A 21,850-nucleotide genomic window follows, 5' to 3' on the forward strand; every position below is an offset into this window, starting at 1 on the left:
CAGTGGCTGTACCAATTTACATTACTACCAACAGTGAGTGCACGGGGGTTCCCTTTTCTCCACATCCTCGCCAACATTTATTTCTTCTTTATTTTAGTTGTTCCAACAGTTGTGAGAAGATACCTTATTGTGACTTCAATTTGCATTTCCCTGATGATGAGTGATATTGAGCATCTTTTCATGTGTCTGTTGGCCACCTCTTCAATGGTGTGTTTTTATCTAGTCTGACAATTCTGTCTTTTGGTTTAGTGTTTAGTCTATTCACACCTAATTAGTAATTTGTGATTTACATCCTTGATTTTGTATTTGTTTTCTATAGGTCTCAGGTTTTTTGTTCTTTTGTTCCTCCTTTACTACCTTCTTTTGTGTTACGCAAATATTCTTTAGTGTAAAATTTTAATTTCTCTGGATATTAAAGTTTTTAAGCAGCTTTGCACTCTTTGCACTCTTGTTCAGTTTTATACTCCTTTTTTCAGAATGACAGTTCTCTGATCTCTTCACAGCACCCTAGACAAAAATTGCTTTACCCCTTTTCCTGATTTTTTTTTCCACTTATTTGAATGATTTGAACTCTGCGAACTATGTATGATATAGGGTTTATTTGATTACTGACCATAGTTTAATATCCCTAAAGATTATTTTAAAATCCTATACTAAGATATATGTGCATTTATCGCAAGTCAGTAAATTTATTATATTATTTCACACTTACCATTCTGAGATTTAACTGATTGTATAAATTACCATGAATGAACCTTGTAAGTATGTGCTTAATAAGCATGTTGGATTTAGTGTGTTTTACACCATTACAGTCTATCTACTCATATGTTGATACTTGTGAACCAGATACAGAGTCTTGCTAAAGCTAAGAAACATGTATCTTTTATGCTAAAAAATAAAAGTAATGGGTAAATTGTTATACTTTATGGGATTGCAGAAATGAACTGCAGATGGCTTAAATTGCCTGATCCTTACAGGAACTAATTGCTCTTTCCCTTCATAGCCCTTCCCTACAGTTTTTGTTCTGTGTAAGCAAGTTCTCTGGACCATGGGGGTGAGATGGCATTCTTGACTGTGCAGCTCAGATGCTGTCTCCATAAATTCTTTCCTGACTTGCTGCAGCTAGAAGAAAGCTATGCTTTTCCAGATTTCCTGACCATATTACATCATTTTCTTTTATCTTCTACCTTGTAGTTACTGTCATTCATGTCTTTACTACTAGATTGTGTTAATCTTGCTTTCAAGGAATTAACACATTTCAGTTTTTGTATTTTTGACCAGCATACCACACGTCTTTCTGCCCATCTCTGAATACCTATATCAGACCAGCTCATTTGTCTGTACTTGGTTCTTCACATATTTGTCCGTTTCTGCTGGATTCTTGAACTTCAAGCATGAGACTATGTTAAATTAGGCTTTAGTTTAATGTGAGCATTATCATATATATCCTATTATCTCTTGTATTAGAAAATTTAGCTGAAGCTAAATTGGTACCTCACACAGGAAACTTTAAAAATTTGTTTAATATTTAAGCTTGATTGAATTTTGCAGAAAGTTTAATTTTCTAATTGTGCTCATGAAAAGAATTCAATTATCTTGTTCTGGTGTGATCCTTAACATGAATATAATTTAAAATATGGTCGTGAGATTCTGTGATTTAATAACTAGAATGAGTTGAAAAAGGATTTGGTTTGTTAAAGCACTTTACATTATTGTTCTTTGGAATATAAATCTTCCAAAATTTTGTGAGGGACCTCCGGGCTTTTCTTGGTAATTAGTGACCCCTAGTGTTAGTTAATAAAAATTAACATACCAGAATTTTAAGATATACTTAGCATTTGTTCTTTTAAGTTTTTACGTCTTTTATGATCATTATAAAATAGGGATACGATCAGTACAGTAAATAATTGGATTGTGGTACTGACCTTTGTGTTGCCTTACTGTTTTCTAGCAGAACTGAGAATATACTTAAAATGAATGCTTCCTATGTTGTGTGCCTCAGAAATTGTGTATTTATCACCTGGCATATAGAGGATACATATAATCCTGAGGTTTATGTAAGTTTATCTATCTTGTTCCTTAAATTACCATCTCTCATGCTTATGTATTAAATACCTGCTCTGTATCAGGCACTCCAAAAATGACCTGACATGTGTTTCATTTAATAGACCATGACTACCCTGAAATATAGGCAGAAACATTGCCATTTCTTACAATTCAGGCTTCCCAGGAAGCCAGCTGGGCTGGAGAAGAGTGTGCAACAGGTTAATTGCAGTGCTGTGGGATCACACTTGTGGGAAGGCAGGAGGCTAGTAGGAGTGGGTAGAGGCTGAAGTTGAGTTATGATGCACTCTCGAGGGGATATCTGAGCCAACTGGGGGGAGCTCTGCCAGTGAGGTGACCTTCAGAGCTGTCCCGGTTTGAAGTGAGAGAGCTCAACCCGGGTGATGGTCAGTCAGCAGGTACAGGCTGCCCTGGGAAGGGACGTGAACTTGTGTGAGGCAGCCCTTGTCAGCTGAGGCGATCCCTGGAATGACTAAAGGTAGTGGCTGCCTCCTGGGCACTCCCACCATCTAGGGTACTAAGTCCTTTATTCCTCAGGGCAGGGCTGGACTGTGCAGAACAGCTTCGACCACAGCCCACCCTCTATTCTGTTCACATTTGCTTCTTCATGGGCTTCTGGGTGCAGCCCCTTCAGGTTCCAGTGGGCCTCTCCCTCTAGGACAAACTTAGAGGAAGAAGGATAGTGGGACAGACTATAACCCCTGTTGCTGTAGTTGACCTTTGGGCCACCAGTGATTCCTCATCTCCCCTCCTCTACTGTTCATTCTGTTTACACCCTCCTCTTGGCTAGCACTTCCAGTCTTCATGGCTTATCCAGTGCTGTGACTCATCACTGGAGATCTGAGAATGCCATGCTCTTTCTAAGCTTGGGGTTTTCACACTGGTTAATTTATTGTCAAATTGGATGAGGGAATACTGAGAGACACCTAAGTGTACCATTTGCATGCCAGATATGCTCCTTCATGTCCCCCTTGTGTGTAGTCTTACTTTCTTCTGATCCAGTTTAGTTACCTCTGCTAAAAGGGTAACTCTTCTTGCCTCTCCTTTGATAGGGAGCTGAGTCTTCAGACACCCTTTCTCATCTCCTGGCATACGGATCGGAGCAATATTCTTAGGTGTGGATTACGCTGCTCCAGAACCTGAAGAAGCTGGTCAGGAATTGTGCTTCCTTCTCTGTTTCTGGAAGTGCAAGATGGAATAATATGTTCTTTACTTTGGAGACAATGTCCTGGCATTACCCAGATCACTGAACCTTTAAAAAGTTACTAACATGGTAACTTTTTTTTACCTGAATTCTTCCTAAGATTTATTTTCTACTCCCTGGAGCATTACGTCTTACCAAGGCTTTCAACATTCTAGTCTCTGCTTACTCATCTGGTTCTATTAACATGATGTCATGGTAAAGTAGACCAGTGTGATGGTCTGCTGGATGGCCAAATGGCACTGTAATGTAATATACTGTACTGTAATGTAGTGTACTGTTAATTTACACTTTGTCCATGAGAATACAAACTAGTTTTGGTCTTTTTTCATAATTGGAAAGGAGAAGAATTCCTTTGTCAGATTAGTTGATGTGTTCCATGTCCTCAGGTATTATTAACTTGCCCTAGCAAACATAGCTTGTTTTGCAGAGTGGTGATCATAAGGGCTGTTGAATTTATGAAAGTCCACTGTCATCTTCCACATTCTGTCTGGTTTTTGCAGTATTAGACTGGTGAAGTAAATGGAAATATGATAGGGACCATCAGCTTTACACTCTGAGGTTTTCTGTTTTCAGAGTAGGCTCCATGCCCAGTGAGGAGCCCAATGTAGGGCTTGCGCTCATGACCCTGAGATTAAGGCCTGAGCTGAGATCAGGATTCAGACATTTTAACTAGCTGAGCCACCCAGGTGCCTCTGCATTTTGAGGTTTTTAAAGATGACACTGATTTCTGCCATTCCAACCCATATGGGATATTAGTTTTGATTTTTTTCTTGGCCAGGGATGGGGGAGGGCAGTTTTGGCCCTTCCATTTGGCCCTTACCCTATAGACCAAGGAAGCCACATGAAACTTTGCCAACAGCTAAGTGTGTCTATTCTAATTATGTATTCATGGACTGGGGGTGGGTGGTGGGTGACTACTGGATGTGATTGTGGACCCAGTGCATGCACTGTGAGCCAGACCTGGGCCAGGGTTTCATTATCTCGCTCTCATATATGCCCCCTTTCTAAGTGAGGAGCCAGATGACACTTTAGGTCTCTTGGCATCAGTGTCAACTTGAACCTTATACCTAACAATTCCTGAAATGTTTGGATATTCACCTTTCCCCAGTGTAGTTACTTGAGTAAATTGTCATTTGTCCTTTTGGAAATAGTCTAGGGAATTCATGACTATGTACATTTGGTTTGCTGTTGCAAATCTTTCCTTCCAGAATCTTGTCTCTCTTTTAATAGTTTTCAGTCCAAAATTGATTCAGGTGCAGAAACTGGATCAGGTGTCATGACTTCTTCAACAACTGTCTTCCGCTTTGGACCATTCATCACTGGCTTTTTTGATGGTATGAATTGCGTTTTCACTTAGATGGTTCCTAGCAGCATATACAAAACAGTGGCCCCCTATAGGTGTCAAAATGCCAGAAATGCCAGCAGAGAGTAGATTTTAAATGAATAGCTTGCTAGATTGGACATAGTAGATAAGATCATACTGGATGATTTTGTGCCTGGCAGGGCCTAGAAGATACATCATTTACCAAAGTGGGAAGAAATGACTGGTAGAAAAGGCACCCAACATCACCGAGAACCTTTTTTTTTTTTTTTTTTAAATTAACATATAATGTGTTATTTGCTTCAGGGGCTGAGAACCTTACTGAGTATTACCCTCTGAGGTCTGCAGCTGCCATTAGGAAATGACATTGCAGACCTGGTTCACTAATGGCAGTGGGATATGCTGGGAATATATGTCATAGGAGCCTGAAATATTAGAGGCCTGGAGGTGGCACCTAAACATCAGAAGCCAGGTGGATGCAATTAGAGTGCTGAGCAGTGAGTTCAGAGGGGCAAGGTTGGAAGGACTGGCCTGCAGAGAGTTCCGGAAATGGCTAACAACATGGCATTTTTGAGGGCAAATTACATGGGCACATGGTAGCAGATACTACTTTTGTCATTTTTATATGTGTGTGTGCATGTGTGTGTAGTTTTTTTTTTTTTTCTCATTTTTGCTGGATTGAGAAGCTACTGCATCATACAAATTCTTTAGTAGCTTAATACACATTTGTTAGGCTGACATCATTCCACAGCTACTGGTGCTCAGTTCTGTTTCTTCTTTTTTCTGTCCCATTTCTCTCCCTCTCTTCACTTTTTCCTCTTAGGTCAATAGAGATTAGCCAAATATTGTCTTCAAGTTTATTGATCTTTCCTGAGCAGTGCCCTGATGTCTACTGATACAATTGAAGGCATTCCTTATTTCTGTTACTGTGATTTTTATTTCTAGCATTTTCCTTTATGTATGTAGTCCACCTTTTCCACTAGACCTTTTGATGTAATAATCATAGTTATTTTAATTTTCCTATCTGATCATTTCAACATCTTGGTCATTTCTGTGTCATTCTCTTGATCACTTTGTCTCTTGATAGTGGATCGTTCTGTGTGCGTGTGTGTGTGTGTGTGTGTGTGTGTGTGTGTGTGTCTGATAGTTTTTTATGGAATGTTAAAGAGTGTGTATAAGCTAATAGAGACAGAGGTAAATAGTATTGGGTCTAGAAATGGGCCCACCTCTTAGTATGGGAGGTTGATTCAGTCTAGTCTAGAGTAGATCTAAGCTTGGGTGTTGTTGCCATGGTTACCTTCAATGCACCACTGGCTTCAAATTTCTATTTTGAAATTCAATATTGCCTTTGCGTTAAGTTGCAGGCTGATTTTTCTGAAGGCTTTTTGTTTGTTTTTGTTTTGTTTTTGATGTTCCTTTTGATGTTCACCCTAAGTTTCCGGCCTTCCTAGTGTGCCCTGTGCCTCAGAGAGTGTTTCTCTCCATACTGTTGCTTCTCCCCCATTAATGGACTACTCTTGCTTGTTCTCAGCACTTGCTAGTCTTGGGGTAGGAGGAGGGGACAGAGTGAGTTGCATTGTCCTGGTCCAGCCTGCATTTTAGGCCTTGTGTCCCTGCTTAAGGGACAGGGGTTTCTTAGATTGTGTTTCATCAGTGATCCTGCCTCTCCTGTAACAGTAGACCTTTCATGGCATGGATCCTTGATTGTTTCCTGTCCCTCTCCTTGGTTGAAAGGATCTTCACTGAGCCCTCTGGATGAAAGATTTGCTGCCCTCTCACAGCAGTGTTATTCTTATTAACATAAGGCAGAAAGGCTTGCTTGGGGTTTTACGCCTTTTCTGCAGCAGTGGCAGCCCCTTACTCTGGCCCTGCGCCACTGAGGGTAAGGCTTTCTCCGGTCACCTGCGTGAACCTCCATCTTACCCTCCATGTTTTTTTTTGTTTTTTTTTTTTTTTTAAAGCACCAGGAGGAGTCTGCAGGAGGGTGTGAGTTTCCCTTACATGTGTGGTTCACAGAGGTTCTGTGTTCTCACGCCAGTGTTTCCGCCTGTAGCAGTTCGTTAAAAATTTCAGCTGAATTCTGTTATCTGCTTGTTTGGCAGTCCCTGTCTTATTGCTATACCTACCATAGGTGAGCCAGTGCTTATTTTGGGGCAGTTTCCTTAGATTTTACTGCAGGCACATCTCAAAGATACTGGGGGCTTGTTTCCAGGCAACTTCAATAAAGCAAATATCACAAAGTTAAGTCACATGAATTTTTTGGTATCCTAGTGCATATAAAATTTACATTTACACTGTAGTCAATTAAGTGTGCAGTAGCATTATATCTAACAAAACAATGTATATACTTTAATTAAAAATACTTTATTGCTAAAAAATGCTAACCGTCTCCTGGTCTTTTAGTGAGTCATCATCTTTTTGCTGGTGGTGGTTCTTACGTCCATGTTGATGGTGGTTGCTGAAGGTTGGGATGGCTGTGGCAGTTTCTTAAAATACAACAGAATGAATTTTCCCACACAGATGAAGTCTTCCTTTCACGAACCATTTCTCTGTAGGATGTGATGCTGTTTGGTTATGTTTTACCCACAGTAGAATTTCTTTCAAAATTAGAGCCAATCCTCTCAAATGCTGCCATCATCAACTATCATCAACTAAGTTTATGTGCTATTCTAGACCTTTTGTTCTTATTTCAACAATCTTTACAGCATCTTCCCCAGGAGTAGGTTCCATCTCAAGAAACTACTCTTTGCTCTTCCATAAGAGGCAACTCTTTATCTCTGAATATTCTACCATGAACTTGCAGCCTTGCACCTACATCTTCAGGCTCCACTTCTAATGCTGCTTCTCTTGCTGTTTCCAGCACATCCACAGTGACTTCCTCCACGGAAGTCTGGAGCCCCTCAGAGTCACCCACGAGGGTTGGAATGAACTTCTTCCAAACTTAAATTACAGTTGTTAGTATTTTGGCTTCTTCTTCTGAATCACAGATGTTCTTAGTGGCATCTAGAATGGTGAATCCTTTCCAGGTTTTCAACTTAACTCTGCTCAGATCCACCAAAGGAATCACTGTAGCAGCTATGGCCTTATGAAATGTATTTTTTAAGTCCCAAGACTTGAAAGTTGAAATTATTCCTTGATCCCTGGCCTGAATGGATGTTGTGTTAGCAGGCATGAAAACAACTTCAATTTCACTGTACATTGTCATCAAACCTCTTGGGCAACCAGGTGCCTTGTCAACGAGCAGTAATATTTTGAAAGGAATCTTTTTTTTTTTTTTTTTTTTTTCCTGAGCTGTGGATCTCAACCGTGGGTTTAAAAAATTTAGTCAACCATTTGTAAACAAACGTGGTGTCATCTAGGCTTTGGTGTTCCATTTGTAGAGCACAGGTAGAGCAGACTTAGCATAATTCTTCAGGGCCCTAGAATTGTCAGAATGGTCAATGAACATTGGCTTCCACTTAAAGTCCCCAGCTGCAGTAGCCCCTATCAAGAGAGGTAGCCTGTCCCTTGAAGCTTTGAAGCCGGGCATTGACTTCTCTTTCTAGCTGTGAAAGTCTAGATGGCATCTTCTTCCAAAATAAAACCATTTCATCTAGATTAGAAATCCGTTGTTCAGTGTAACCACCCTTGTTAATGATCTTAGCTGGAGCTTCTGGGTCACTTGAGCTTCTCTAACAGCACATGCTGCTTCACCTTCACTGTGATGTCATGGAGGCGGCTTCTTGTCTTAAACCTCACCATCCACCGTCCACCAGCTTCAGACTTCTCTCCTGCAGCTTCCTCACCTCTCTCAGCCTTCCCAGAACTGAAGAGAGTTTGGATTAGGCTTTGGCTTAAGGGAATCAAGGCTTTGGTTTGGTCTTCTATCCAGACCTGTCAAACTTTCTCCATCCCAGCAATAAGGCTTTCACTTTCTTATCATTGTGTGTTCATTGGAGTAACACTTTTAATTTCTTTCAGGAGCTTTCCTTGTTCTCACAACTTGGCTGTTTGGCCTGTCTCAGCTGTGGACCTGCCTTCCTCGCTAAATTTAATCATTTCTGACTTTTGATTTAAAATGAGAGAAGTGTGACTCTTCCTTTCACTTGAATGAACATTTGGAGGTCATTGTAGAGTTATTAATTGGCATAAATTCAGTATTATGTCTCTGGGACTAGGGAGGCCCCTGGAGAGAAAGATGGGGAATGGCTGGTCACTGGAGCAGTCAGAGCACACACAACATTTATTGATAAGTTTGCTGTTTTCTGTGGGCATGGTTCATGGTGCCCCAAAACTGATCACAGATCATTATAGCAAATAAAAAAATCATGAAAATGTTTGAAATAAGATAAGAATAAGCAAAATGTAACACAAATATAAAGTAAGCTAATGCTGTTTGGAAAAATGGTTTCAATGGACTTGTTGGATGCAGGATTGCCATGAACATTCAGTGCCATGAACATTCAGTTTGTTTTAAAAGATCTGCAAAGCCCAATAAAATGTGGTATTCCTATAGTTAGGTGCTATGCCACCTCAGTTCTCTGGTTTCAGGCAAAGTAATCATTTTATAGATTATCTGTTTTTAACTTTTTTTTTTTTTAATTAGAGGGGTGTGATAGCCTTTCCAGCTTTCTAAATCCACATGGAATGTGCAAGTCCCAGTTAATTTATGAAACAGGCTTTTCTTGTGGCAACTTCAGAGACTGTGGGGTACCTAAGTGTTCCATTGCATTGATTAACTGCTACATGTAACTACTTACATGTAGCAGTTAATGTTTAGCACATCTTAACAATCTTTAAGGGGCGCCTGGGTGGCTCAGGTAGTTGAGCATCTGACTCTTGGTTTTGGCTCGGGTCGTGATCTCCTGGTGGTGGGATTGAGCCCCACTCAGTGTGGCTCAGCATGGAGTCTGCTTGAGATTCTCTCCCTCTCTGCCCCTCCTACTTGTGCTCATGTGCTCATGTTCTCTCTCTCAAATCTTTTTTAAAAGACAAAAAAAAAAATCTTTAAGACTTTACTTTGTGAATTGCTTCTCTAAAAAAAATCTGCACGTGGCTCTGCATTTCTATTCAGTTTTATCTTTTTGGAATTCCAGGGGACCAGTTAAAAGACCTTCGTGATTGATTCTCTAATTCTTTTATCTTTTTTTCACCTATGTTCCCTCTTAGGTATCTCTACTAGACCCCCCATTTTTGGAAAGATCTCTTCAAATCCATCTTCCAGTGTTTCTACTGAATATTTAGTTTGCTGTTAATTTTTTTTTTTAAAGATTTTATTTATTTATTTAACAGACAGAGATCACAAGTAGGCAGAGAGGCAGGCAGAGAGAGAGAAAGGAGGAAGCAGGCTCCCTGCTGAGCAGTGAGCCCGATGTGGGGCTCGATCCCAGGACTCTGGGATCATGACCTGAGCCGAAGGCAGAGGCTTTAACCCACTGAGCCACCCAGGCGCCCCTAGTTTGCTGTTAATTTTTAAGAGTCCTTTATTTTTCTCTGAATGTTCCTTTTTGAAGCCTTTATTTCTTGCCTATCAAGGAAATATATTTTTCCGAGGATCTAATGGTTCTTTTTTAAGGTTTTCTTTGTTTTTGTCTCAAGTTTTTTTCCATTCTGTCTTGATCTTTGTCCTTTGTGCCAATCAGATCTCAAATCTCGGGTTGTAATTGGCTATCAATTCATGTCTAAGAATGACATTTCTCAAAACTTGTAGAGGTTCAGCAAGCATGAGTAGGACTTGCTGACTTGTGGGCTTTATTGTAGGGTGAATTTTGTTGAATTTGTGGTGTGTTTTTGTACCTTTTTCATGATGTTTTTATATAAGTGTATGTATATAGCACTTACCTCTGTGCTTCAGATTTTCCATCTTTAAAAAGAGGTGTTATAATAGTACCTACCATATAGGATCTTTGTGAAATTTTTTAAATGAGTTAATAAAAGTAAAACTTTTGGAACTGTGGTACATAGTCAATGTTAAATATTGGGTATTATGTCTTTAATTTGTTTAGAAATAATTGTTTTTTAAAACATCAAATCTAGGGGCACCTGTGTGGCTCAGTGGGTTAAGCCTCTGCCTTCGGCTCAGGTCGTGATCTCATGGTCCTGGGATCAAGCCCCGCATCGGGCTCTCTGCACATCGGGGAGCCTGCTTCCCCCTCTCTCTCTGCCTGCTTCTCTGCCTAATTGTGATCTCTGTTGAATAAATAAAGAAAAATCTTTAAAAAAATAAAAAAAAATCAAATCTAGCCTTAAATTTGCTCTAAGTTTATTATGATCTTAGGAAATCACGCATCATTTTTCAGATGTACTTCTGTTGATATTTTTCAGTAAAAATTTGGATTTTGGATGCACCTGGGTGGCTCAGTCGGGTAAAATGGCTGTCTTTGGCTCAGGTTATGATCCTGGGGCCCTGGCATGGGGCTTTGTGAATGTAAATCAGAACTCAAATCTCAGGTTGTAATTGGCTATCAATTCATGTCTAAGAATGACATTTCTTAGATGTCAATCTATGACATTGTCAAGATGTCAATCTCCCTGCTCAGAACCTGCTTCTTCCACTCCCTTTACCTGCTGCTTGGCCAACTTGTGCTATCTCTCTGTCAAATAAATGAATAAAATCTTCTTTAAAAATTTAGATTTTTGGGACTTTGTTTATTTGCCTAAGTTTGGGAAATTGTGTTTCCACATGTATGAATATTGGATAATTAAAACTTATCCTTTTAAGTCACTAGTTTTTAAAAAGAAAATAGAACTTTTTTTTTTTTTTTTAATTGAGGTAGAATTGGGGCACCTAGCTGACTTAGTTGGTGGATCATGTGACTCTTAATCTTGGGGCTGTGAGTTTGAGTCCTATGTTGGCTGTGGAGATTACCTAAAATCTTTAAAACAGTGAGGTATAATTGATTTGTAACATTAGTTTAGGTGTACAGCATAAGGACTCAATATCCATATATATTGCAAAATGATCACAGTAAGTATAGTTAACATCTGTTACCATACAGTTACATTTTTTTCTTTTAAGAACTTTTAAGATCTTTTAGCAACTTTCACATATACAGTACGGTATTAACTACAGTCACTATGCTGTACATTATATCCCCATGACTTATTTACTTCATAACTGGAAGTTTGTACCTTCTGATCACCACTCATTTTTCCCATCCCTTACCTGCTGTGTCTGGCAACCATCAGTCTTTCTATCTTTGAGTTTGGTTTTTCTTTTTTAGATTCTTATAAGTAAAATCATATAGTATTTGTCTTTCACTGTGACTTACTTAGCATAATGCCCTTGTGGTCCATCCATGTTGTTGCAAATGGCAATACTCCCCCCTTTTTTATGGCTGACTAATATTCCATTGTATATATATACCACAGTTTCTTTATCCATTCATCCACTGATGGACATTTAGGTTGTTTCCATATCTTGGCTTTTATAAATAATGCTTCAGTGAACATAGGTGTGCTGATACCTTTTGGGGTTAGTATTTTGTTTTCTACAGATAAATACTCAGAAGTGCAATTGCCTGATCATATGGTAGTTCTATTTTTAATTTTTTGAAGAACGTCCATGTTGTTTTCTATAGCTGTACCCATTCACATTCCCACCAGCAGTATGCACAAATTTCCTTTTTTCCCACATCCTCACCAACACTTGTTATTTTGGTAATTTTCATTCTCAGAGGTGTGAGGTGATATCTCATTGTGGTTCTGATTTATATTCACTGATGATTAGTGATGTTAAACATCTTTTTGTTTATGTTGGCCATCTGAATGTCTTTAGGAAAATGTCTATTTAGAGTCTCTGCTTTTTTTTTTTTTTTTTTAAAGATCTCTATTTTAGAGTGCCAGCTCAAGTCAGGGGAGGGGCAGAGGGAGAGAATCTCAAGCAAACTTATGCTGAGCATGGAACCTGATGCAGGGCTTAGTCCCACAACCCTGAAATCATAACCTGAGCTGAAACCAAGAGTTGGATGCCCAACTGACTGAGCCACCCAGGCACCCCTTCCTGCTCATCTTTTAATTGGATTATTTGTTTTTCTTCTATTGAGTTCTTTGTAGGAGTTCCTTGTGTATTTTGGATTTTTTTTTAAAGAATTTTATTTATTTGAAAGAGTGCATGCGTGCATGCAAGCAGGAGTGGGGGGGGTTTTGAGGGGGAGGCAGAGGGAGAGAGAGAAGCAGACTCCCTGCTGAACAGGGAGCCCAATGTAGAGCTCGATCCCAGGACTCTGGGATCATGACCTGAGCCAAAGGCAGATGGTTAGCTGACTGAGCCACCCAGGGTCCCCAATATTTTGGATATTAACCCCTTATCAGATACATAATTTACAGATATTTTCTTCCTTTAAGTAGATTGCCTTTTTGTTTTGTTGATAGTTCCTTTTGCTGGGTAGAAGCATTTGTTTTGTTTTGTTTTTTTACTTTTTGTTTTTAATTTTTTGCTTTTGGGGTCAAATCTAAAAAATCATCACCAGGACACATGTTAGGGCGATTACTGGCTATGTTTCTTTCTAGGAGTTTTATGGCTTCCGGGTCTTAGGTTCAAAACTTTAATCCATTTAGAGTTAATTTTTGTGCATGGTGTCATATGGTGGTCCAGTGTCATTCTTTTTCATGTGACTGTTGGCTGTCCAGTTTTCCCAGAATCATTTGAAGAGACTGTCCTTTAGCCATTGTATGTTCATGGCTCCTTTGTTGTAAATTTACCGTACATGCAGTGCAAATTTTTGATAGCTATATTTGAAGTTTTTTAACACTTCTCCCTGCTATCTCTAATACAGTGCATCAACATAGTGGAGGCCCCCTCCCCACTCCCAACCCCTCCAAAAATATTCTGGTATTTTCCTTAGAGTTGTATTAAAATTACAACTCATTGAATTAGTTTTCTTGAACTTCTCCTAAATCCTTAGAGTTCAATGAGTATAATTTATAGAAAGTATTTCTTTTTTTCTAACTTTGAAATCTGAAGCCTGCATTGAGATTGCTTTACAAGAAATAAAATTTTCATGTGGAATTTGTTAAAAGTAGATTAATTGTTTTTTAGAGAGGGAAGGGATGGGAGGGGCATAGGAGAGGAAGAGTGGGGGAGAGAGAGAATCCCAAACAGGTTCCATGCCCAGCACAGAGCCTGACACAAGACTTGACCTCACAACCCTGAGATCATGACCTGAGCTGAAAGCAGGAGTCGGATGCTTAACCAACTGAGCTACCCGGGCTCTTCTGAAGTAGATTAATTTTATAGAGAAAGAAAGCTTTAAATATCAATGTGAGAATGGTCATAGCATCATTATTCATAATAGCCCAAAGGTGGATGCAACCCAAATGTTCATTCACTCATGAGTGGTTAAAATGTGGTACAGTGGGAGTGTCATTCAGCGGTACAAAGGAACGAGTACTGATATGTGGTGAAACATAAAGGAACCCTGGAAACGTGCTGAGTGAAAGGAGCCAGACACAAAAGTCTGCCACATAATGGATAATTCTACTCATAGAAATATACAGAATAGGCAAATCCATAGAGACAGAAGATAGATTAGCAGGTTGCCAGAGGTGTAGGGGAAAGAGGATTGGGGAGAGATTAATGGGTAAGATTTCTTTTTGAGGTGACAAAATATTCTGAAGTTAGTTGTTGATGATTGTACACATCACTGTGACTATACTACCAGCCACAGAACTGTGCACTTTAATTTAAAAGGGTGAAATTTATGGTATGTGAATTATGTCCTAACGCTATTACTAAAAAATAATCTGAGTATGGACATTTTCCAAGTGTTTCGTCTGTTAGATGAGGTATTAAATAGGTTGAGAAATAACATTCCTTAACTTAAATGTGCTATGAGGTACCAGACTTGAATAGCCATAATCATTTTTAAGCAACTTTGAGATTTATTTCATACACTATATAACTTACCCATCTAAAGTATTCAGTGATTCAGGTATATTGACAGACTTCTGCAACCATCAACATAATCAATTTTGGAACACTGTCATCATCCCAAGAAGAAACCACATACCCAGGTAATTCTCTGTTACCCCTTCTCCTCACCTCCAGGCAATTACTGATCTGTCTTTATGGATTTGCCTATTCTGGACATCTCATACAATACATGGTCTTCTGTGACTGGCTTCTTTGACTTAGTGTAATATTTTCAAGGTTCATCCATGACATGGCATATATTAGTCCTTCATTCCTTTTTCTCGACAAATGTACCATTGTGTGGACATTTGGTCCACTCATCAGTTGATGGACATTTGGGTTGTTTCCAATTTTCAAATATTAGGAATAATGCGGCTCTGAACATCTATGTGTAAGATTTTGTTCAGGTCTCATTTCTCTTAGGTGTATATCTAGCAGTGGAATTGCTGCATCATACCGCATCTCAGCTTGGTATTTTGTAGAGCAGTCACTGTTTTCCAAAGTGTTTGCATCATTTTACATTCCCAGTGGCCGCGTATGAAAGTTCCAGTTTCTCTACTTCGACAACACTTGTGATTGTCACCCTTCTTAATTTTAGGCATTATAATAGTTATCAAATATTATCTCATTTGGTTTTGATGTACATTTCTGTAATGCAAATGTTGAGCATCTGTTTATGTGCTTCTTGGCCTTTCTTTGGAGAAATGTGTTTTGAAGTCCTTTACCTGTTTAAAATATATACATTTTTTATTTTGAAGACTTTTATAGAGTAGCTTCAGGTTCACAGCAAAATTGAGAAGATAGAGGTTTCTTACATGTGTCCTGTCCATACACATGCACAGCCTCCCCCATTATCAGCATCTCCCACCAGAATGGTCCATTTGTCTCATATGACGAACCTGTATTGACACAACCACGCACACACAGCCCATAGTTCACCTTAGGTTCAATCTTGTCTGTTCTTTGGGTTGTGACAAATGTCTAACAGTACGCATCTATCGTTACAGCATCTTAGAGTATTTTCACTGCCCGTCTGCTCCACCTGTTTGTTGTTCTCCCTAACCCAGCCCTGGCAACTACTGATCTTTTTTTACTGTCTATAGTTTTGCCTTTTCCAGAATGTCATATAGATGGAATCGTATAGTACGTAGCCTTTTCAGATTCTTTGCCCATTTTTTACTCAGATAGTTTGGGGGGTTTTGTTGAGTTTTAGGGGTTATTTATATATTCTGGGTATACATTTATCAGGTATATGACTTGTAAATATTTTCTCCTGTTCTCTGGATTGCCTTTCACTCTCTTGATACACCCTTTTGTGTACAAAGTTTTAAATTTTGATGTAGTCTTTTTCGATGTATTTCTTTTTTTGACTGCTTTTGATATCCTAGCTGAAAAATCTTTGCAGAATCCAATGTCTTGAAGCTTTGCAGAATCCAATGTCTTGAAGCTTTCCTGCTGTTTTCTTCTGTGATCTTTATTGTTTTAGATCTTACATTTGGGGCTTGGTCCATTTTGCTTTTTTGTATATGGAATAGGGTACAGATCTGATTTTTCTTTTTTTTAATCCAGTTTTCCCAGCACCAGTTTTTGAAATTTTCCCTTTAGAATGGTCTTGGCACCCTTGTTGAAAGTCATTTGACCATATATGTGAGAGTTTATTTCTGGAGACTCTGTTATACTCCGTTGGCCTATATGGCTGTCTTTATGCTGTTACCACAGTTTTTATTACTGTAGCTTTGAGGTAAGTTTTGAAATCAGGTAGATCTCCAACTTATTTTTTTCTCCTAATACTGTTTGCTCTTCAGGGTCCCTTGAGAGTCCATATGAATTGTAGAATGGGATTTTCTATTTCTGGAAAAAGCATCATGGGGATTTGATAGGTATTGCAATGAACCTATAGGTAGTGCTCACATCTTAAGTCTTACTGTCTGTGAGCAATGGATGTCTTTCCACTGAAGCCATTTTTAATTTCCTTCAGCCTCGTTTTATTGTTTCAGTGTACAAGTCTTTTGCCTCCATTGTTGAGTTTATTGCTAAACATTTTATTTTTCTTGATGCCATTGTAAATGGAATTGTTTTTCTTAGTTTTGTTTTCTGATTGTTCATTTTATCTTTGCCTTTTTAAAAATTGAGCTGTCTTTTTACTGAGTTGTAAAAGTTCTTTATTCTGGATACAAGTCCCTTATCTGATACATGATTTATAAGTATTTTCTATCATTCTGTATGTTGTTTTACTTCACTAGGATGAAAACATGTCTCCCAAAAATGCTACCCTAAAGAAGAGAGCAGATGCTAAGGTTTTAGAATTCACTTTATTAAAATATTAGACTTAACCATTTTTTTCTGTTTTTAAATGTGGTAATATATTTTTTAGAATAAGATTCAGCTGTGAATTGTATTATATAGACTATTATGTAGATACTATATAACACCCTAGAAAATACGTGATGTTATTAGGTGGATTAACATAACCAACTGTCATATGAATAAAATTATGTTTAAAGAAAGCCTCAGGGGTGCCTCGGTGGCTCATTCTTAATTAAGCATTGGACTCTTGGTTTTAGCTCAGATGGTGATCTCCTGGGTTGTTAGAGTAAGCCCTGAGGTGGGCTCCACACTGAGCGGGGAGTCTGCCTGAAGGTTCTCTCCCTGTGCCCTGCCCCCCACTTGCACTTTCTCTTTCCCTCTCTAAAATGAATACATAAGTCTTAAAAAGTCTCACACTTATGCATAGGAAAGTAATTAGAAAGAAATACATGGAAAATGTTTATAGTGGTCATATAATGTCTAGGACAATGAGCATTTTGTTTTCTACTTTATTTTTTAGATTGTATTTAGGCGTTCCTTAGTACAAAAAATTTTTTGGAAAACATAGGAAATTTTTTTACCTAATGTAGGTATGGAACTCATGGGAAAACATAACATGTAATGACACAGGATATCCCTTTCTGTGTATCCGTGCATCATCAACCTGACAGAATAGCACTGTGTTTCATCTGCTTTCATTCTACACAAGGGCAAGATGTGTCATCCCCATCCCGTCCCTGGGTGCTATACATTCCAGTAACATTAAACATCAGATCTCCAATAATCTCCTGCAAATCTGTGTTCTGCATTTCTATTGCCCTGTTAAGTTGTATAAATGACCTGCATGCCAGTGATACTGGACTTGCATACATTACCAATTAGCTTGAGATTTCTAAAAGCATTTAACTGCTTAGAGTAAATATGAATGATACAGTTTCTTTGTTGTGGAATATCTACTTGATGAGATCGTTTGCTTCATTACAAACCATTCTTTAGGTGGTATATCCTGTCTGTCTATATCACATCAGAAGATGATGTTCTATGTCTTAAATCAGATTTTTTTTTTTTAAATCTAGGTCTGTTGGGGAAATTATTCTTTTTCCAACAGGCATCATAGGAATAACATTAAATGAATATATTATCTCCTGTTAATTTTAATCATTATAATAACTTATACCTTTAGTTTAACCACATGAATTGATTTGGTAAAACAGATGATTTACTTAAATCAGTTATAGAAGTTGTTTGTGTTAACTGTGGGTTGACAATTATTTAGGCAACCATCAGTTATTGTAGTTAGTTGAATTGTAGTACAGTCAACCCTTGAAAAACACGGGTGAGGGTCACTGAGCCCCACACAGTTGAAAATTTACATGGAACTTTGGCTCCCCCAGAACTTAACTACTACTAGCCTACTGTTTACCGATAACATAAATAGTTAACACGCATTTTGTATATTACATGTATTATATACTCTATCTTTACAACAAAGGAAGCTAGAGAGAAGACAGTGCTACTAAGAAAATCATAGGAGAAAATACATTTACAGTAATGTTTTTATTTAGAAAATGTGCATATAAGTGGACCTGCTCTGTTCAAACCTGTGTTGTGCGAAGGTGGGCTGTACCGAGCTTACTGTAGTTGGTTACTGTATTCACCTACTGTATGTATAACTGATGTGCTTTAGATCACACATTCCTATGGTACTTGTTTCTATTATAGAAGCTTGAGAGTAATTAGTAATTTGGAAAAGAGTTATAATACAATAAAGTCCTAGTTTAATAATAGCTGAAAACAGTTTCTCTGTTTTTTTAGGAGTTGGTAATGCTGCTTTTAGAATATAATGCAGATTCTACTGTTGTTAATGGGAGTGGACAGACAGCAAAAGAAGTCACTTATGACAAAGAAATCAGAAACATGCTTGAAGGTAAATATTACTGATCTTAACATAAACAATACTTACTTTAATGATAGGCAAGGTCCAGAAATAGCTTCTGGGATGCCAAAACAGACTACCTCGGCTTATACCCTAAAGATAATGTGGAGTCCTTGATTAGACACAAAAGTATTTTGAGTTTCCTCACAGCTTTAAAACTTAAACAGATTTTTAAAACTTGCCATAATGTTGTATGATCAAAGCTTCAACAAAGTTAAAAGTAGAAAATGCGAGACATGAGCAGTATGGCTGGTGGGCTGCAGAAGCATCATAATGGAGTGCAGGACAGAGAAGCTGTGAGAGATACAGCTGTTGGGAGCCGTTTGATGCTGGGGAAGACCGTTCTGGCTGGCTCCGTTATCTTGACGCCTACATTGACGTACAGCAGCCTATAGTAATTTCTTGATGGATCAGCGTCATTTTTAGGAACTTCAAATATTAAATTGTGTTAAAGAAAATATGAGTCTGCAGTAACTCAGAGCAGTTTCTCTAAGAATTAAACAAGCATATTTTGATGCTTACACTGGGAAACTCTCATAGGTTAGGCTATCCTCTGAATGGCCACAGCTTTGCTGTAATTAATTTTGGTAGGATTTCTGTGCTAGAGAAGAGAAGATCTCTTACTTTCTACTTTATAATACAAAAGACATAGCCTGTGTTTCTTTGCTTTGCAATTCAGAGAAAGGCAAGATAATTTTGTATCTAAAGGGCATTTATTTCTTAATTATTACTATTTTTAACTATGTAAAAACCAGTATCTTTTTACTTCTTTCCAGTTGTACTTGAAAACTTAAATATTCTCTTGTTTTCCTGTTAAAATGATGTCTGCTTGTCAGACATCCTTAGGTCACTGTCTTAACTCACTCTTGGCTTTAAAATAAAACCCTTATGGGGTATCTGGGTGGCTCAGTGGGTTAAAGCTTCTGCCTTCGGCTCAGGTCATGATCCCAGGGTCCTGGGATCGAGTCCCGCATTGGGCTCTCTGCTCAGCGGGGAGCCTGCTTCCCTTCCTCTCTCTCTACCTGTGATCTCTGTCTCTCAAATAAATAAATAAAATTAAAAAAAAAAAACAACCCTTTTATTCAAAATGAATAAGCATATCAACATAAAACATCTTCTGTAAGGCTCTGTATTATGTGATTTTGGGGAGATTGCACATATTAGATGTGATCTCTGTCCTCTACTATATTGTGATCTAAGTGGGGGGATGAGGTCCTGTTCCTGACCAATCCTGTCATTTTATTATTTTTTAAAGTAATCTCTGTGCTCAACATGGGGCTCAAATTCACGACCCTGAGAAGAATTGCATGCTCTGCTGACTGAGCCAGCCCGGTGCCCTTGTCCTGTTGTTTTAATTGTAACAAAATGACAACCTGAAACTGAGGTTCTCCTGACAGAGTGGAATGTTAATTTAGCTTGACAAGTTGACATATAGTGAGGCTGATCATAAAGACATGTTCTACTGACTCCCTAAGACCCAAATCCACGAAGGACAAGGGTTTAGTTGACTTACAGACATTATGATTTGTCAGCTAATAAGGTGCTAGCCTGGGAAATGGAAGTAGAAACTTGATTGATTCCACTCTGATGAGATCACCTTGGCTAGATATAATTTGTGCATAGCACCTTAAGTGGGTCAGAGTTCAGGGAGTGCATCTAACAGCCCTCTAAGTCTATAGGTAGAACAGAAACCGTAAGGTGGGGTAATGCATTAGAAACAGGAAATGTCATAACAAAATCACACTCCAGTATCTGAAGAACTGTTACATTGTAATCTTATCTGTGACAGAACAGAGCTAGGTTGGCCCATTTGATGGAGTGCCAGGAGTTGATCTTTAGGTCCTGTATATTGTAATAATGGCTTGGGTTGCATTTCAAGGTGTAGTGAGTTCGTGTGATTGGAGTTACTGGGACAAGGGTAGATGACTACTTGTCAGACACCAGAGAGGAATACCTTTTCTACATACCATTTGTCTTTCATTTTATTTTGAGAAATTTCTAACCTACAGGAGAGTTCCAAGCATAGTACCATGAGCACTTCCAAATCCTTCACTTAAACTCACCAATCATTAACATTTTGCCACATTTGGCTTATCCTTTTATATATTATTTAATGTTATTTATTTACTTTTAATTTTTTGCAGAACTATTTGGGAATAATTTACAGACAGTAATACCTTAGCTCTAAGTATTTCAATAGGTATCTCTTAAGAACAAAGCTATCTTACATAATCACAATATAGTGATCAATTTCAGAAAATTTAACATTTTTTAAAAAAATTTAACATTTTTATAATAGTATAGTTTATATGCAGGTTTTTGTCAATTGCCCAAATAATGTCCTTTGTAGAAGTTTTCCCCCAATCCAGAATCTCTCATTGTGTTATAACATTACTTTGGTCTCCTTTATCTGGAATAATTCCTTAGCCTTTGCCCTTATAATCTTGACCTTTTTTTAAAAATTTATTTATTTATATATTTGACAGAGATCACAAGTAGGCAGGGAGGTAGGCAGAGAGAGAGGGGCGAGCAGAGAACCCAATGCGGGGCTTGATCCCAGGACTCTGCGATCATGAACTAAGCTGAAGGTAGAGGCTTTAACCCACTGAGCCACCAGCGCCCCAGTCTTGACCTTTTTGAAGAGGAAGGCAATTGTAGAATTATTTGTAGAATGTCTTTTTTTTTCTTTTCATATAATTAAATTCAGCATTTGCATTTTTGCCAGGAATGTTGAGGTGGTATCCTTTACCAATGCATCACATTAGGAGGATATGTGATATCATTTTGTTCTGTTACTGGTAATGTTATCTCTGATAACTCAGATAACATTGTCCATGGTAAAGGTACTTCCTCTCTTTTGTAAGTAGTAATCTGTGGTAAGAAAAATGTAAATTTCCTGTTTACCAATAATCTTTTTTTTTTTTTTTTACTAAATCTTTATTTTTTTAATATTTTATTTTTTTATTTGGCAGACAGAGATCACAGTTAGGCAAAGAGAGAGGAAGGGAAGCAGGCTTCCTGCTGAGCAGAGAGCCTGATGTGGGGCTCAATCCCAGGACCCCGGGATCATGACCTGAGCTGAAGGCAGAGGCTTTAACCCACTGAGCCACCCAGGTGCCCCACAAA

General features: G+C 38.3%; 1 protein-coding gene across 2 annotated transcripts in view; it reads left to right on the forward strand.

Annotated features, from left to right (window-relative positions):
• Positions 1-21,850, forward strand: part of OSBPL1A (oxysterol binding protein like 1A) — a 239,611-nt gene that overhangs the window by 32,392 nt on the left and 185,369 nt on the right. For both annotated transcript variants that reach the window (XM_032859742.1, XM_032859743.1), the window contains exon 5: positions 18,604-18,715. In XM_032859742.1, coding sequence (XP_032715633.1) covers positions 18,604-18,715 — 112 coding nt within the window. The remainder of the gene's footprint in view (positions 1-18,603; positions 18,716-21,850) is intronic.

Source organism: Lontra canadensis, unplaced genomic scaffold (assembly GCF_010015895.1).
Source record: "Lontra canadensis isolate GAN:19392208 unplaced genomic scaffold, GSC_riverotter_1.0 scaffold17, whole genome shotgun sequence".
Lineage (NCBI taxonomy): Eukaryota > Metazoa > Chordata > Mammalia > Carnivora > Mustelidae > Lontra > Lontra canadensis.